Raw genomic sequence first — 18000 nt, 5'->3', positions numbered from 1 at the left:
AGAACGCTGCTATGTAAAAAAAGCACATGCAAGTGTGTGCTTTAAATTTTTATGTCGATTAAGCTTGTAATTATGTCCTAATTGCTAAAATGATAAATATCCTGAAATAAATTTGAACTTTCCATGCTACACAACGATTCAATTCTTCATTTGTAAGACGTCAGTCTCAATTTACAGACGTTCAGACCCAGCGGCGTTAAATGATGGCAAAAATTACTTCTATCATATTTTCAGGCGATTAAATGAAAGTTGCCGTATCATATCTGCCGTACATGCGAAGATCACGCCTAACTCTTTGTTTATACAAGGCGCTGTACATAGTAGAGAACCCACCTTTCCGTCAAGGTGGGCTTTCCTGGCTCCTCGGAATCCGAATCGAGAAGCGGCGAACTCCTCCTGAGTGATGTCAGCGAATTCGTTCACCTCCTGGTTGTAAGTGTGCAGTCCCAAGTCATATCCAACATTGTGAAGAGAAACCTGAAGAAAGCATACTTGTCACTTAACCACTATTATATCACAGCAACAATGAGTTGAAATTTTTATGAATTCTATCAATTCATTCTCAACGTATTTTCGTGAATTTTTGTAAAACTTTCACGATAATCTCACAATTTAACGCATCGTGGCATCCATTAGTACGGAATACATGCAGTATTGAATAAAACAGTTCACCCAAATTTAGAATGAAAAGTAAATCTGCGGATCAACATTGATAAATATCAGCTACTTTGAGAAGTTTAGTTCATTTTCAGAAACTTTGTTAACTTTCGGAAACTTTGGTAACTTTCAGAAAGGCTGTTCAATTTCAGAGGCTTAGTTAACTCTCAGTAAGGAATGATTGCATAATACACACCTCTTTGACTTTCTTGAGCCAGACGTCAAATCGGGAGACCTCTTCGACCATGGAGTCGTATTCCTTGTTGTACTTGTGCTTCCATGCCTTCCACATCTCAGCCTCAGGAGCAGAGAGGATCTTGTTGGGTAGAGCACAGAAGGCCACAGAGAGGACACATGCCAGAGTCACAACAAGCAGCTTCATCCTTCTTATTTGACTGAAATAAAATAGCAACATTAAAATTTCCCTCGATCATAAAACTAACACGTTTTGAAAAACGATTATTTTTGAACCCGAAACAGTTGTTCTATCGTTAATCAGTTTGCTAAAAACTGCAATTAGCATGAACATCATTTTTTTCTATCTTATCTTCTTGCTAACTTAACCAAAGTTCTAAACTTATTGAAAATTTCAGTTTGCGACAGTTTGAAATATCAATTTCAAACATATTGCTTCTTTTATGGATAACACAGCTTCTAAAAGAAGATTCAAATACTGCTGTTGTTGTTGTAGTTCCAGTTTTGCCTATACTTAGCTCGCGGATTCAGAACAATTAAACCATCTCAGTTTTCATTTCTGCAGTGCATCTTGTTAAAATGTTAACTGAAAAGTTGAAGTCAAAATGAAACTCTTAAGTCCAAATTCAAATCAAATGAAATAGATTAATACTTACTATGAAAATTGCAGGCGAGTTAGCTATCAAAATCTCAAAATGGCGTTTTGCATACTGCATCCACATTTATAGTCCATTTTGTTTACTTGTTTGTGCCCAACATCCCAAAAATTTGTTCAGCCACCTCCTACAACGCACAAATTAAACAATCCACGGCAAAGTAAACGGATAGTTATCAACATTGTGCTCCCCTGCTGTATAACTTTACCAAGGAATGCCGCATTTTGTTTGAAACAATGCATTCAAACACCAAAAGCAATTGTTTGTCAACAGCTGATATGCCCACAATAACAGATTATTAAGCGCAAGTCCACATATTTCGAAAGTTCTCTTCTAATTCTATCAAACGAACAACATTTCTGATATTTGATCGGAAGCACATTCCTAAATGTCATCTAAACACCCAAACTCAGAAAATTCCAATTCAATTGCACGGTTCCAAATTTTTACAATTTTGCAAATGCTAATTTTCGAAATTTTGGCTCGTTTTAGCCACGTAACAAAAAGCCCTTCAAGCAATAATAATTAATCATCCTTAGAAAACAATCGATAAATTCTCTAAGGAATTTAAGGCTTATTTTTTTGGGTGAATCTCTTCTGATTTAGGGGTCATTTTGGACCAATTTGCCAAACAATCACTTAATTGGAGATTCAAGTTCATTATAAATTATCTCAAGGGAAATTCTATATCCCTTCTACAAACGTTTAAGATATGTAGTTATATAAAGCGTTAAATGGATTCCACAAAATAGCTTTCAAAATGGCTCGAAAACAAAAATCAATACTATACTTTCCAACAAAAGGTTTTTGCTCTTATATTTAAATATCAAAAATCGATTCTCCATGCAAATTGTTTGTGCTCCACTGAACCCATTTTCTATTGCGTATTCTCTTGGATATTACATTGCAAAAAAAAATGAGATTCCCTTGAACTTGCTGAAAAAATTATCTAATTTTGACAAAGAATCTTAATTAAATCGTTTTTGATTTCATAGTGATAAAGTTTGGAAAAACCAGGACGCCCGGAAATGTGCGTTCTCACCTAAAGTTCCAACCCCAATATACCAAATAAACAAAACAGACATTAGAGCGCAAATGATACCTGCCATAAAGGAGAGTAAGAGACAACACAAACAACAAGATCAAATGAAAAAAAAAACAAGCATTACTTACGACCAAAACTCAATGTTCATCTATTTTTTAATAAAACTTTAATGAAAGACTTTAAGTCAAAATAGCATCAGAAAAAAACTAAACCAAATCAAATGAATTAGCCAAAATGACCTCACCAGTGTTTCAGCAGAAAAGAATAGGAATTTTTATTGAGACTAATTAACAAGTAGACAGAAAACAAAAGGAGTAAAATTAGAAAATACGTTTACACTTTTTGAAAACATTTAATTTCAGTGTCAAGAAAGCCATTAGCTATCAACCACAATCATTCAAGACTTTTATACTTTCATAAAAAATCGTTGAGACTTTTCAGTATCCAGAATTTCATACGACCACAAAGAACAAATAAAGCCAAAAATCAAGTCAATTGAATTTTGCGAGGAAACGGTATCGAAGCCTGTAAAATCGCAATCTATGCACTTAAAATGTGGAATATAACCAATTGTCCAATTATCCTATTTCAAAGCCATTACTGTGATATGCGACTTGTCATTATTGTGCCATTACCGCAATGATGAGACAATACCGCAATAAAGAACCTCAAAAACAAGAAATTACCAGTAAAAATTGAAACAAAAATAAATGAAAACTCGCAGTACCATTGCTGAAAACTATTTTGAATTTTAAAAAACGAACAACACATTTCAATTAACTTAAAAAAATTACCACTTTCTTTGCTGAGAATACAATACAAGGTGTGGGAAATAAGATTGAAAGTGGCAAATCTCAAAACACCATCGATTCTTTAAACAAAAAGACAAAACAGCACTGATTTCCAAAAAAAACACTAAATGAAATAACTTTTTGAAGCATAAAAAGCCAATTAAAAAAGTAAGCGAAACTAAGTCGAAAGATCAAAAAGTAACAACGAATACCGATAGAACAAAATCTTAGCACAAACAATTTTAAGCAAACGGTGCTGAAGCCAAAAGCATATGCTTTCCACAGAAACTATCCTGTTTGCTGAATAGCCTCCCATTGTACGTAATATCTAAATGTCTCGAAAACCTTCCAAATGTTACCGAAATAGTTAGTTTGACTAAAAAATCAATACATCAAAAAAGATGAATTTTGGCTACATATCGAGCTATATTACTAAAAAACCACTGTAACAACTGAAAGCTTTAGATAGTATCTTAATTAACACCATCACTGCAAAATTAACCGTTTGAATAATTCAATTCAGTCAAAAGAGTACAAAAAGAACATCAAATGCTGGCAAAACAAGAGTTCATTAAAAGTTTACGAAAACGATTTGTCGGAGCCATAAAAACCATTACCTTTACACAAAAAACAATATTTGTTTATTGGACTTCAATGGGGCACAGATAGAACCTTCTATTAGTTGAACAATCAAATGAAAACAGACCTGCAATTGTTCTACAATGTTGCTGAATATATTTTTTGGCAAACGAAAATATAAACAAACCAAAAATAAATTCTGTTTTTTTTTTCAAATAAACATATCAGGTTAAATTGGAGAAAGACTGCAGAAACGTTGAGAAAACTTTGAGACCCTTTCTGAGAAACCGGAGGTACAATACGCTATTATTTGAGTGAGCGATGATTGTATCATCAGCTTTTATGTCTGCACTACAGATCAAATTGCACAAAGTTGGCGAAAAAAAGCTTTTTATACTATTTTTATGAGAAATATAAAAGCTGAATTCTTTAAAATTGACCTGAAATTTGAAGAAAAAACAGTTGGTCCAAAGAGTTCACTAAATCCGTTTTATCTTTAAACCTAAAACCAATGAGACCATCGTAAACAATTTTCTCATAATTTTAGCACAAATGAATCAAAACTTAAAGAAAATTACAAAAAAAATGTGAACAAAACGACGAAAGTTAGGCTAACGTTCACAAAAACTTTAATTCTCCGTAACCTCTTGTGAAAAAGCAAAATTGAAAAAAGAAACTTTTTCGTTTGAAATTCTACGATTGACCAGCCGTCTAATGATACCACTCAGCCCAGTACGATGAATTTATCGATCCGCTAACTTTGACTGAACAAAAAAAAACAAAATGAGTATACAGTTCCTCCCCTTCTTAAGTGAGTCGAAACAGGAAATTTGCAAATACTGTTTAAATTAAATTGTAAACCACTAATTTTAGTGGATTTCTAAAATTAGGAACTATTACCTATGCCAGAGGTGGGAACCAACGTTCCTTTCTCATTTTTCTAAGAACCAAGACTTTATCGTATTTTTAGAGTCACATGTCTCTGTTTTGGTTAAAATGGAGGTTAAGATTCTGAAAAAAAACAAACTGAGTTGGTTTTGGCATATGTTACAATTATGTAGCATCTTTATGCTAAAACAATTGGTACAAAAGAGGACAGGTACGTAGGCTTGAAGATTTACAGACGGGAACAGATTTTCAAATACAGAAAAAACAAGGAGGCTCGGTAATGTGCGTACGCACATAATGTTCCGACCCTGCTCATCCACAGTCATGACCTAATTGGCTACCAAATGATCAACAGATAGAAAACTTTCAAAAACATACAACTCCTTCAATAAAAAATCAATGGAATACAATAATGCAACGCTAGAAGATTGATAAAATTTGTCGTTAATACGACTTCTGGAAAAAGCAATAATAGAAATCAAATAACAAATAATTATGACCAGAACCTGATGTCTACTTTACAAAAATCATTAAAAAATCGCACTCGCATCAGATAAAATCAAGACAAACAATTTAACCTATACTTCATTAGAAAAGATATGGAAACTGTCCTCAATGCAACTGGTTAACAGGTCGACAAAAAAAGAGCAAAGAGGTGCGAAGTTCAAAAATACGTTTCTGTTAACAATTAATTTAACAGTTATTAATGTCATTAGATATCAACTGAAATCACTCAGATGCTCCTTTGCTCCTTTATATCTCCATAGGAAGATGCTCATTCGCCAATGTTCAATTTTGCAAAATTTCAAAGCCAAAGAAACCTACGGTTATTGTTATAAGTTAAAACGAAAACAAAAATCCTTTAGGATGTTCAAATATATAAAAATCTCAACCAATTTAGGAAATCTCGTAATATCAGTAGTAACATAGCCGAGAAACAAATATTTGAAGCTAAAACCGTTGCAAAGATTAAACTATGGCTCAGTGGAAACGGGTTGAAACCTGTGTATACAGAGACTGGGCTAAAAATAGAGCGGAAAACTATTTTAAAAAATGACGAAGCTCAAAAACCCAAAAATCTTTTTGAAAACAAATATTTCCAAAAGTAATAGCAGACATAAGATTTCAACAAAAAGCGGTGGATTACGTTCCAGCACCTCAGGAAGCCAATTGGGCCTGTTAATAATGAGACTAAGTCACGACCCCACAAAAAACGACAAATACGAAGAAGACAAAAATTCAAACAATTTTAAGACATGACCCTGTTCATGGCAGAATATTTAAAAGATGTTACCTGCAAGAACCGTAAATCGTCACTCTCTCCTCATCTTAACTTCATCGGGCCTTCCTTATAAAAAGGACTACATGGACGTGACAACAAATAGTAAACCAAAAATTGAATAGTAAAGAAATCTCGAAAACATTTGAAACTAAATGTTCGAAGCAACCAGTCACCACGTATAACCAAAAAATTTTTGCACGGAAAATTTTTTGCATGAACAAAAGTAATTGCGACTTCTATTTGGTGAGATTGAGTTTCATGGTGACGAAAAAGAAAGCAAAAATGAGACAGTTGAAATTTTTTTTAAATTTAATTTGAAAGTCATTGAAACAAACAGCTAGAAACTAAAATTTTTAACTATCTTGAGTTATGCGTTCCAAGTGAACAATTGAGAACTATCGTCATCAAGTATATGGTAGAACAACAAAAAGGAAAATATAGCCAAAAATAAAAAAATCGACAAAATTTGCGAGATAACTTTCAGCCAAAAAGCATTAACTAATCAACAAAAAAATTAACATATCCAGATGAGCCTTTTTCTAACGCTCTGTGCATTTTCTCTACTATTCTTTTCTTCAATTGGAATCGTCAATAATGTGATAATTGGACAAGGAAACAAAATGAACATAAAATGCAATTAAGCTCAAAAATAAAAAAAACTGAAAACGCGTAGTAAATTAGTAAAACACAGAAGCCATTAGTTGAATATAAAACCATTACCTGCATTAATTTATATTTAACAGAAATTGATCTCCGACTGTTTTTACTGAGACTGCGTCCGAAGTTGCTAGAAATAAGATATAATAGTGGCAAGGTTCAAAATATACCGATATTTTGTTAAAACAAACATATTGAAAGTCATAACAGACATTAGATAACAAATGAAAGAATGGTCTAGGTTCATTTACACCTCCTAAAATGCTAACCGGATCTTTGATTGAGAACACTAAGTCACTGCGCTACAAAAAGTTTAACAAATGAATGCAAAAATGAAGAATTTCATAAAATTTTTACGAAAACAATTGCTCAGACCCATGAAAACCATGAGCTTTACTCTGAAACCACAATAGAAACTCGTTGGACCTCGTTTATTGTAGATATTATCTGTCATTAATTGAGCCCTGAGTTGATATTCTTGTCAGTAATTTACAATAACATTTACATACCGGAAATATATTGAAAAAAAGTTAGCTCCCCATTAAAATCTTAAATTTTTTATCGTAAGGATCCAAGGTGAGATCAAGATCTGCCCAGATTTTGGTGCGCGTCTAACAAAAGAATCAATTATTCAAATGGTTGCAAAATAGATCAATCTTTATGCAAAACTTTTCAGTTTGTCAAAAATAAATAATGCGTTTTGTATGATTATCGGGTTTAAATTTGAATAAAACTGGAAAAATTATAATTCCAGAAGACTCTTAAAGCTAGCGGGAATACAACTAGCTTTTTTTGAGCTTAAGAAGAAAGTGGCCGCAGTTTTAGGGTGTCTACTTTTAGCGAATTTAAAGCGAATGGGCTTAAAATGCAAATTTGGTCCCATTTTTGACGAAAAAAGACTGAATTTTGAAAAATTTAGCATAATTCTAGCCAAAAAAACTCGAATCGAACAATTCAGCAACCCTCCTTTATCTTTAGAGATAAAATCATTGACACTACAGCTAAAAACTTTAACAGATTGCAGCAAAATTGACGAAAATTCAGTCAAAAATACCGAAAATGTGAATAAAAACATGAATTACGTCTAATATTCACAAAATTTTAAACCTCGATAACTCCTTTTAAAAACAAAAAATGAAAACATCTTTTTTTTCCATATTCTACGCTGGACATTCTTCCTAATGATACCACTCACAACTCTCTACGATGATAATATCGATCGGCCAAAATTGTCTGAACAAAAAAGAACCCATTTGAGTATATAGTTCCTCCCCCACTAAAGTGGGTCGGAACAGAATTATTTTTTTATTATCCACCTTTCTTTTAACTCAAATTGAATATAACTAATTGAGTCCTCTAATACTCTTAAAAACCAAATTTTCTAATTGACTGGTTTTTAGAATTGACTAACCAAGAAGGTTTTTTAAATTTCGGTGTCAAAAACGGAAATACAGCTGATCAAAACGTGGTCGGGAAAATCTCAAAAATCTATATTTTAAGTCAATTTTCTAACAAATTATTTTACGTAAACAATTATGTTCCTCTTTGTTATTAATTTTTTGCATTTGTCGAGAAAATATTTTAAAAATCGCAACAAACCTCAAATCGCGAAAAAACCTCAAGCGACAATCAAAGGGGTGACCTTGAGTGTAGTTAGCTTATCTTCAGGGTGAGAGCGGACGAACAACAAAGTAGGAAGGGATTTTTTTTCCGAATTAAACCATCAACTCTGTTTTGCGGCCCTAATAAAATCAACCAAAATGTTTTCTATTCATTAAATGAGAACAATATCAAGAGGGCAAACAGTAAATTAAATAGTGGTGTCCTGACAGAAAGGTATGAGATTGGCAGTTAAGGCTTCTTGTGCGAATCCATTCTTTTGCGAATAATTCTCGCTAGCTAGGCATGGCTTGAGGTCCATGACTACGCAGTGACAAACGTTCTTGCTGGCAAAAGTAGAAGTAGTTGACTTCTAATTATAGCAAAGCATTCTTGTTTTCCTATCTTTCCGTTATTCAAAGGAAATGATATATTAAATTGTACGACTGGTAGAAAAAATTGCCCATATGATATTCTTTATTAGACTAATCAATAATATTTTATTTCCTTAGGACTAACAGGTTTTCATCTTCGTGTATTATATTATTATACCACGCATGACTGCGTATTCCTGCGGAGTCGGTGGTCCGATGGACAAAAATCTCGATCAAATCCCCATTAACTTTCGTTCGTTAGATAACTTTTCTTCGAAAGTCCAATGATCTTGAAACCAATATAAACACCAATTTCAAATACGTTATGCCCCATCCATGAGCAATTTACTTTATATTATTCCGCCACACACAATGTTTTAAACCTAGCAATTTCTGAAAGAAAAAAACAGTGGACCTGTGGCTCAAAAGATATAAAAAATAACAGACTCCCGTTGTACGAATTGAAAATGAACGAATGTTGCAGTTTGATTCTATTCCATCTCTATCTCTCTCTCATTGGTCCCATAGCCCCGATTGGGATTTTAAAACATAGCCGGCAGATTGACCGAAAATTGCCGCGATAGACGCTTATGGCCTTCCATGAATAGAAACAACTAAAAAAATAAGATAGACAGATTGACCACCAGTCCTTTAATAGACCACAAGACTTTTTGGTTAGATGCGGACTGTCATTTTCATGAGAAACATACGCTCTATAAAGAAAAAACCTTGAGAGCTGTTAAAAAATTAATATACAAAATCAAAAACTCAAGACTCTTATATTCAAGAATTAGGGCATATACGTTTGTCACTAATTGCACACTATTGACTTTTAACTCGTAAATGTTCATAAATTTAAAGTTCATTTAGCGAGTTCAGAAGTCAATTTTGAGTGAGGTAAGTCGCACAATTGACCTAAAAGCAGAACAAATGACGTCACGCACACAAATTTTAACTGCAAAACAGTTGAAATCAATGAAAATGAAAAAGTCAATTCCGAGACGTCAGGTCGCAAAAACATAGCAGTTTTCCTGACCTAAAATTCAAAAAAAAATTTTATTGATTAAACAAAAAATAAGACCTAGAATGGACTATAAATGGATTGGGAAAACCACTGAGAAAAAAACGCAATCCAAAAAATCGAAACACTGTTAAAATCAAAGTCAAAATGCCTCAACTGAACAAAAAACCACTATCGAGAAAGCGAATTTTTGTTCAAACACCATTTTTTCACTCTACAATTAGAGCGAAAAAAAGTCACGCCGCAAAACCACTCGCTTTTTCGTTCTACTTCCTGTTTCGGCGTGACCAAAATCACTACTCCAAATTGACTTCAAAAATCAAGAAAATGCGTGAACAGATCTTAAAAAAAGACAGCGCCCCAAAAAAAGTCAAATTCTTTGAAATGTAAAAACCACGATGTCACCAATAATAGCCGCTATCATTTCGTGGCTATTAAGCAGAAAAAAATTAAAAATGATTTTTGGATTTTTTTTTCAAGTTCGAGCTGTTTGAGATCAATTGGTCGTTGAAAATACCCCTGTTTCTTAATGAGAGGACATATGGTCAAAAAGAAATCGTTGGAAGCTTAACCCGGCAAAATAGAGCATTTCAGATCGTTGAAAAATGACGCACTAGAAAGGCATCTGTTGTTCTTTCTGGACGATCTTGATTATCGCTTGATGCTACGAATCCTATAGAATAGATTTGGCAGTGATTATTGGGAGGAACGTGTTATTTCATCAGTAAGTTATGCAACTGTGTTATCGCAACGAGAGTTGATTAAAATTAGCTTCATAATGATCAAATCGCTTTCGGGCTTTCCTTACTTTAGACACCAGTTTTGCCGCAAAAAGAACATTTAAAAACTGAACTCGAGCTCGAGTTTAAGCACTTCTGTTGTAAGAAGCCATTGTGCACGCTTGGTTTACGATTTTATACTTCATTTCAAATTTCATCATTTATACTTCATTTCAAATTTATTTGTACTTCATTTCATAGTATTGGATAGAATATAGTTCTGGATAGCCTACGGCAATTAGCGCTAAGAGTATGACGCTGAACCCGATTTCCAGTTTAATATTCTAACTTATTCAAAACCCAATATGGTTGTTTCGCGAGGTCCATGGAAGCAAATGTTAAGAAATTGAGTATTTGTGATATGAAAAGGGAAATTGGGTGCATACTAATCAAGGCTATTTTAATTTATAGGACTAACAGTTATTGATCATCTTGTGGAAAATTTAACCGCGCATTACAGATGAAAACCATTGAGAAAAAACGCAATCGAAAAATCGAAACACTGTTAAAATCAAAGTCAAAATGCCTCAAGTGAACAAAAAAATCACTATCGAGAAAGCGAATTTTTGTTCAAACACCATTTTTTCACTCTACAATTAGAGCGAAAAAAAGTCACGCCGCAAAACCACTCGCTTTTTCGTTCTACTTCCTGTTTCGGCGTGACCAAAATCACTACTCCAATTTGACTTCAAAAATCAAGAAAATGTGTGAACAGATCTTAAAAAAAGACAGCGCCCCAATAAAAGTCAAAATCTTTGAAATGTAAAAACCACGATGTCACCAATAATAGCCGCTATCATTTCGTGGCTATTAAACAGAAAAAAATTAAAAATGATTTTTAGATTTTTTTTTCAAGTTCGAGCTATTTGAGATCAATTGGTCGTTGAAAATACCCCTGTTTCTTAATGAGAGGACATATGGTCAAATAAAAATCGTTGGAAGCTTAACCGGCCAAATAGAGCATTTCAGATCGTTGAAAAATGACGAACTAGAATGGCATCTGTTTTTCTTTCTGGACGATCTTGATTATCGCTTGATGCTCCGAATCCTATAGAATAGATTTGGCAGTGATTATTGGGAGGAACGTGTTATTTCATCAGTAAGTTATGCAACTGCGTTATCGCAACGAGAGTTGATTAAAATGAGCTTCATTATGATCAAATCGCTTTCGGGCTTTGTTTACTTTAGACACCAGTTTTGCCGCAAAAAGAACATTTAAAAACTGAACTCGAGTTCGAGTTTAAGCACTTCTGTTGTAAGAAGCCATTGTGCACGCTTGGTTTACGATTTTATACTTCATTTCAAATTTCATTTAAAATTCATTTCAAACTTATTTGTACTTCATTTCATAGTATTGGATAGAATATATTTCTGGGTAGCCTACGGCAATTAGCGCTAAGAGTCTGACGCTGAACCCGATTTCCAGTTTAATATTCTAACTTATTCAAAACCCAATATGGTTGTTTCGCGAGGTCCATGGAAGCAAATGTTAAGAAATTGAGTATTTGTGATATAAAAAGGGAAATTGGGTGTATACTAATCAAGGCTATTTTAATTTATAGGACTAACAGCTATTGATCATCTTGTGGAAAATTTAACCGCGCATTACAGAAGAAAACCATTGAGAAAAAAACGCAATCAAAAAAATCGAAACACTGTTAAAATCAAAGTCAAAATGCCTCAACTGAACAAAAAACCACTATCGAGAAAGCGAATTTTTGTTCAAACACCATTTTTTCACTCTACAATTAGAGCGAAAAAAAGTCACGCCGCAAAACCACTCGCTTTTTCGTTCTACTTCCTGTTTCGGCGTGACCAAAATCACTACTCCAATTTGACTTCAAAAATCAAGAAAATGTGTGAACAGATCTTAAAAAAAGACAGCGCCCCAATAAAAGTCGAATTCTTTGAATTGTAAAAAAACACGATGTCCCCAATAATAGCCGCTATCATTTCGTGGCTATTGAACAGAAAAAAATGAAAATTGATTTTTGGATATTTTTTTTAAATTCGAGCTATTTGATATCAATTGGTCGTTGAAAATACCCCTGTTTCTTAATGAGAGGACATATGGTCAAAAAGAAATCGTTGGAAGCTTAACCCGGCAAAATAGACCATTTCAGATCGTTGAAAAATGACGCACTAGAAAGGCATCTGTTGTTCTTTCTGGACGATCTTGATTATCGCTTGATGCTCCGAATCCTATAGAATAGATTTGGCAGTGATTATTGGGAGGAACGTGTTATTTCATCAGTAAGTTATGCAACTGCGTTATCGCAACGAGAGTTGATTAAAATGAGCTTCATTATGATCAAATCGCTTTCGGGCTTTGTTTACTTTAGACACCAATTATGCCGCAAAAAGAACATTTAAAAACTGAACTCGAGCTCGAGTTTAAGCACTTCTGTTGTAAGAAGCCATTGTTCACGCTTGGTTTACGATTTTATACTTCATTTCAAATTTCATTTATACTTCATTTCAAATTTATTTGTACTTCATCTCATAGTATTGGATAGAATATAGTTCTGCGTAGCCTACGGCAATTAGCGCTAAGAGTCTGACGCTGAACCCGATTTCCAGTTTAATATTCTAACTTATTCAAGCCCCAATATGGTTGTTTCGCGAGGTCCATGGAAACAGATGTTAAGAAATTGAGTATCTGTGATATAAAAAGGGAAATTGGATGATACTAATCAAGGCTATTTTAATTTATAGGACTAACAGCTATTGATTATCTTGCGTAAAATTTAACCGCACATTACTGCTATTACAATACAATCAGTAGCAGTATAGCACACCTAGGGATAGTAGGTAGAGTGATGCTCTGAAGTCAGAAGCCGTCAAGCAAAAATTTTGCAAAAAAAAGCCATCCGAACACCGAAACTACCGTAAGGCTCGTGTAAAAATTCTAGATAAAAAAGGATTAACTACTTTTAATTTTCGATTAACACCTTTCAACCTTCGATTAACAGCTTTTAATCTTCGTGTGTAATATTTAACCACGCATTACTCATATTAGGATAAGAGTTAAAGAATAACTAAGCTATAGCTAAGCATACCTAAGAATAGTAGGCAGACTGATGCGCGTCGAGAAGACAGAAACGGCAACGCAAAAATTGCATAAAAACAACTCACCACAAGAAAACCGGAAACTACCCTAGGACACGTGTAATAAAATTCTAGATAAAGGGAGGGAGTATTTGTGACGTAGTTATTTGCGGGGGGGGGGGGGGGGGGGGTTGGGGGAACAAAACTGTTGAGGGAACAAAACTGCTCAAAATGCCATTTCCAACTTGCTCATTACCAACTAAAGTACATTAGAAATAAGCTAAATACTCAAAATGATGAAGTCCACGTTCGGAAAGAAACAATTGAAAGAACAAATAACGAGCAAAGCTTCAGTTAATAGAAATTTGGAATACCAATACTCATCTTCGAGTTGTAGTAGGACAAACACTGTTACAAAAAATTTTTTGAACATGGTTCCAGAGTAATTAATTATATACTTCTAGGTATTCAGAGGTTTTGATTTCGACTTCAATATTAAAACAAAAAGTGGTTGCCGTAAACGAGATTGATCACTAGCTTTCTTCGATCCGTTGTTAGCTATCGTTGTCATCTTAACCAGGCCAAATATTGCTTCAAATAAATCGGACACAAGACTTAATATAGCTTAACAATTGTAGTGAAATATGTACTGACCTTTTTACCGTGCTTTACTTCGAGGACTGCCATGCAATTTGCAGTACCTCAGATTGTTCAATAATGATGAACAAGAAAGGTATCTGTTGTTCTTTCTGGACGATCTTGATTGTCCTTGATGATACAAATCCTATTGCGTAAGATGTGATGTTTTTGGTATTGTCAAAGCAGACCGCATTCAAAACACTGTTTTCCTAAAACTGATTCTATTTCTCTGGTTATTTATATTTCTCTACTATTAAAGAAGTAGCAACATTTTTAAGTTTCCACATTCCATATAAGTCTCTATTTCAAACATTTCAAAATGATAATCCTATATCCTATGCCTATATTTGTTAATCAGCAAACTGTCGGTCCTTTCTCCCATTTAATACTCAAGTAACTAAGATTCTCCTAGTAATTTTTTTATCAGTTTACCTGATTTTACAAATGAATTGACAAAAACTAGTACCAGTTCAAACATAACCGACTAACGCAGTCCAAACTGCTCTCAATGGACAGTTGGGTCACGATTCTCTTTGCTTAGGCCAAAATGTTTAAAACAGCAGCCAAGAGTTCGGAACATTTTTTCAATCAACTACTTTGTAGGTAAGCTAATTTGATTGCGAGACGTGCAAAATACGTCGGAAAACTCGAATGACAGGCGGCGTAATTTAATTCAGGATAAATTTTTCTTTATGGATGTGGAAACATCAGCCAAGGGTACGATTAGAACTCCGACGTCCTGAGTCCGATTCTGTCACCTCAACGGAGGCATTAACCACTCGGCCACCAGCGCACTGTCATCGAGTCCCTAACAATCAGTTTTGCTTGACCAAAAAACTTAATTTCGGAAAGCGAGCAATTCAAATCACTCAAATATCAAGAAGTGCGTGAAAAGTCACTCGAGGAGTCAAAGATTAATCCCGAAGAAAAGGTTTGCGTAAAAAATAACCGGTAGAATACCGGAAACGACTCGAAGCGTCGTGCATTACAATATCTAAACTGTCATTACTGAAACCAAAACATCAAAGTGAGAACATATGAACCATCAGAATGAGAAACATCAGACAGAGAAACATCAGAATGAGGAACATCAGAACTACAAAAAGCAAAAGAGCAGCACAATAAAAAAAATAAAGTATTGTAGAAAATGTTGAAGTCCACGTTCGGAAAGAAAGAATTGAAAGAACAAATTACAAGCAAAGCTTCAGTTAACAGAAATTTGGAATACCAATACTCATCTTCGAGTTGTAGTAGGACAGACATTGTTACAAAAAAATTTTTAGAACATGGTTCCAGAGTAATTAATTATATAATTCTAGGTATTCAGAGGTTTTGATTTCGACTTCAATATTAAAACAAAAAGCGTGTGCCGTAAACGCGATTGATCACTAGCTTTCTTCGATCCGTTGTTAGCTATCGTTGTCATCTTAACCAGGCCAAATATTGCTTCAAATAAATCGGACACAAGACTTAATATAGCTTAACTATTGTAGTGAAATATGTACTGACCTTTTTATTTCGAGGAATGCCATGCAATTTGCAGTACCTCAGATTGTTCAATAATGATGAACAAGAAAGGTATCTGTTGTTCTTTCTGGACGATCTTGATTGTCCTTGATGATACAAATCCTATTGCGTAAGATGTGATGTTTTTGGTATTGTCAAAGCAGACCGCATTCAAAACACTGTTTTCCTAAAACTGATTCTATTTCTCTAGTTATTTATATTTCTCTACTATTAAAGAAGTAGCAACATTTTTAAGTTTCCACATTCCATATAAGTCTCTATTTCAAACATTTCAAAATGATAATCCTATATCCTATGCCTATATTTGATAATCAGCAAACTGTCGGTTTAAAACAGCAGCCATGAGTTCGGAACCTTTTTTCAATCAACTACTTTGTAGGTAAGCTCATTTGATTGCGAGACGTGCAAAATACGTCGGAAAACTCGAATGACAGGCGGCGTAATTTAATTCAGGATAAATTTTTCTTTATGAATGTGGAAACATCAGCCAAGGGTACGATTAGAACTCCGACGTCCTAAGTCCGATTCTGTCACCTCAACGGAGGCATTAACCACTCGGCCACCAGCGCACTGTCATCGAGTCCCTAACAATCAGTTTTGCTTGACCAAAAAACTTAATTTCGGAAAGCGAGCAATTCAAATCACTCAAATATCAAGAAGTGCGTGAAAAGTCACTCGAGGAGTCAAAGATTAATCCCGAAGAACAGGTTTGCATAAAAAATAGCCGGTAGAATACCGGAAACGACTCGAAGCGTCGTGCATTACAATCTCTAAACTGTCATTACTGAAACCAGAACATCAAAGTGAGAACATATGAACCATCAGAATGAGAAACATCAGACAGAGAAACATCAGAGTGAGGAACATCAGAACTACAAAAAGCAAAAGAACAGCACAATAAAACACAATAAAGTATTGTAGAAAACGCGGACAAAATCAGTTCAAGGGTGTGGGTAGGTGGTGGGGGTAGGAGGGGGGGGGGGGGTAGGTAGGTGGGGAGGGATTAGGTCGGCGGCGGGGGGGGGCAGTTAGGAGGGGGAGGTAGGTAGGAGTGGGGGGTCAGATAGGTAGGTGCGGGGGCACGTAGGTAGTTTTGGGCCGCTGTAGGTGGGGGTCTGTAATTTAGATAAGTAGGGGTGACTTATAAATGATCAAAATATCTCGAAATGACCTCTTCACTTTGCATATAATCAGCAGTTCCTATTTAAAATATATTTCAACATAAGCTACTGCTTAAGTCGAATAATCGAAAACGGATCAACAATCAAAAACAGAGGTAATTGTTTGAAACTGAAGAAGTCAAAATTCAAGTCATGAACAAACTTCCTCTAGCTAAAAAAACATAGCGGGTACCGGGAACCTCTAGCTAAAAAAACATAGCGAATACCGGGAACAAATCGAAGAGTCGTGAAATATAATTACTAACCTAATCTTATCTAAAGAATTTCATCTAAGAAATATCAAAGAAAACAAACAACGAAGAAACAGATAGCCTAATTGAACTGTAGGCATGGTTTCAAAAATTGAGGACCCAACTTTTAGTTTACGTGTCTGGGTAGGAGGGAAGATAGGTGGAAGGGGTAGCCCTTTGGGCGGTAGGGGTAGGCGGGGGGTGTAGGCGGGGTTAGGGGTATAATGATGAGGGAAGGTAGTTGGGGGGAGGGGTGCATTTGCCGGCAGGGAGGTTTCGGGGGTGCGGGTAGGTGGGCGGGGGAGACAGGGGGGTCTGTAGTTTAGATAAGTAGGGCTGACTTATATATAATCTAAAAATCTCAAATGACCTCTTCACCTTGAGTATTACCAGCACTTCCTAATAATTATACATTACCAGCTAGGCAACTGTTTAAATACAATGTTCGAAAACAGAAGTCAACAAACAAAAACATAGGTAAATGTTCAAAAAGAAAGAAGTCAAAACTCAAATCATGAACAAAATGAGAACCTTGCTCCCGCTAAAAAAATCAGTAGAATACCCATTCTCCTCTTCGAGTCATAAAAACCTGTAGAATACCAATACTCCGAGACGTAAAAAAGACACACACGTTTACAGTAGCTGCATCTCATTCGAAAATACCACTTAAACTAACTCAAAAAACGCGTAACGTGTTTTAAGATAAATCATGATTTAGTTACATCAAAATAATGAAACCCTAGTACATACAAAAGAGCTCAAGAAAATTGTTCGAAACGCGAAATACGAGCTCACTTTTTTTATTTCTGTTTCATGAAACATAACCTTCTGCTGAAAGCCTATTAAGATCAG

General features: G+C 34.8%; 1 protein-coding gene across 2 annotated transcripts in view; it reads right to left on the bottom strand.

Annotated features, from left to right (window-relative positions):
• LOC142337981 (digestive cysteine proteinase 1-like) overlaps positions 1-18000 on the bottom strand; it is a 233575-nt gene that overhangs the window by 1987 nt on the left and 213588 nt on the right. The window contains exons 1-3 of one of the 2 annotated variants that reach the window (XM_075387618.1): positions 1509-1604; positions 854-1052; positions 334-477 (exon numbers count right to left, since the gene is read on the bottom strand). In XM_075387618.1, coding sequence (XP_075243733.1) covers positions 334-477; positions 854-1039 — 330 coding nt within the window. In that variant the 5' untranslated portion in view covers positions 1040-1052; positions 1509-1604. Of the gene's footprint in view, positions 1-333; positions 478-853; positions 1053-1508; positions 1605-18000 lie in introns of those variants that run through there. The other variant, XM_075387625.1, reaches the window with a different exon arrangement.

Source organism: Convolutriloba macropyga, chromosome 1, assembly GCF_964194025.1.
Source record: "Convolutriloba macropyga chromosome 1, txConMacr16.3, whole genome shotgun sequence".
Classification (NCBI taxonomy): domain Eukaryota; kingdom Metazoa; phylum Xenacoelomorpha; order Acoela; family Convolutidae; genus Convolutriloba; species Convolutriloba macropyga.
The sequence above is the reverse complement of the archived record's forward strand: the minus strand, read 5'-3'. Positions and strand labels throughout refer to the sequence as shown.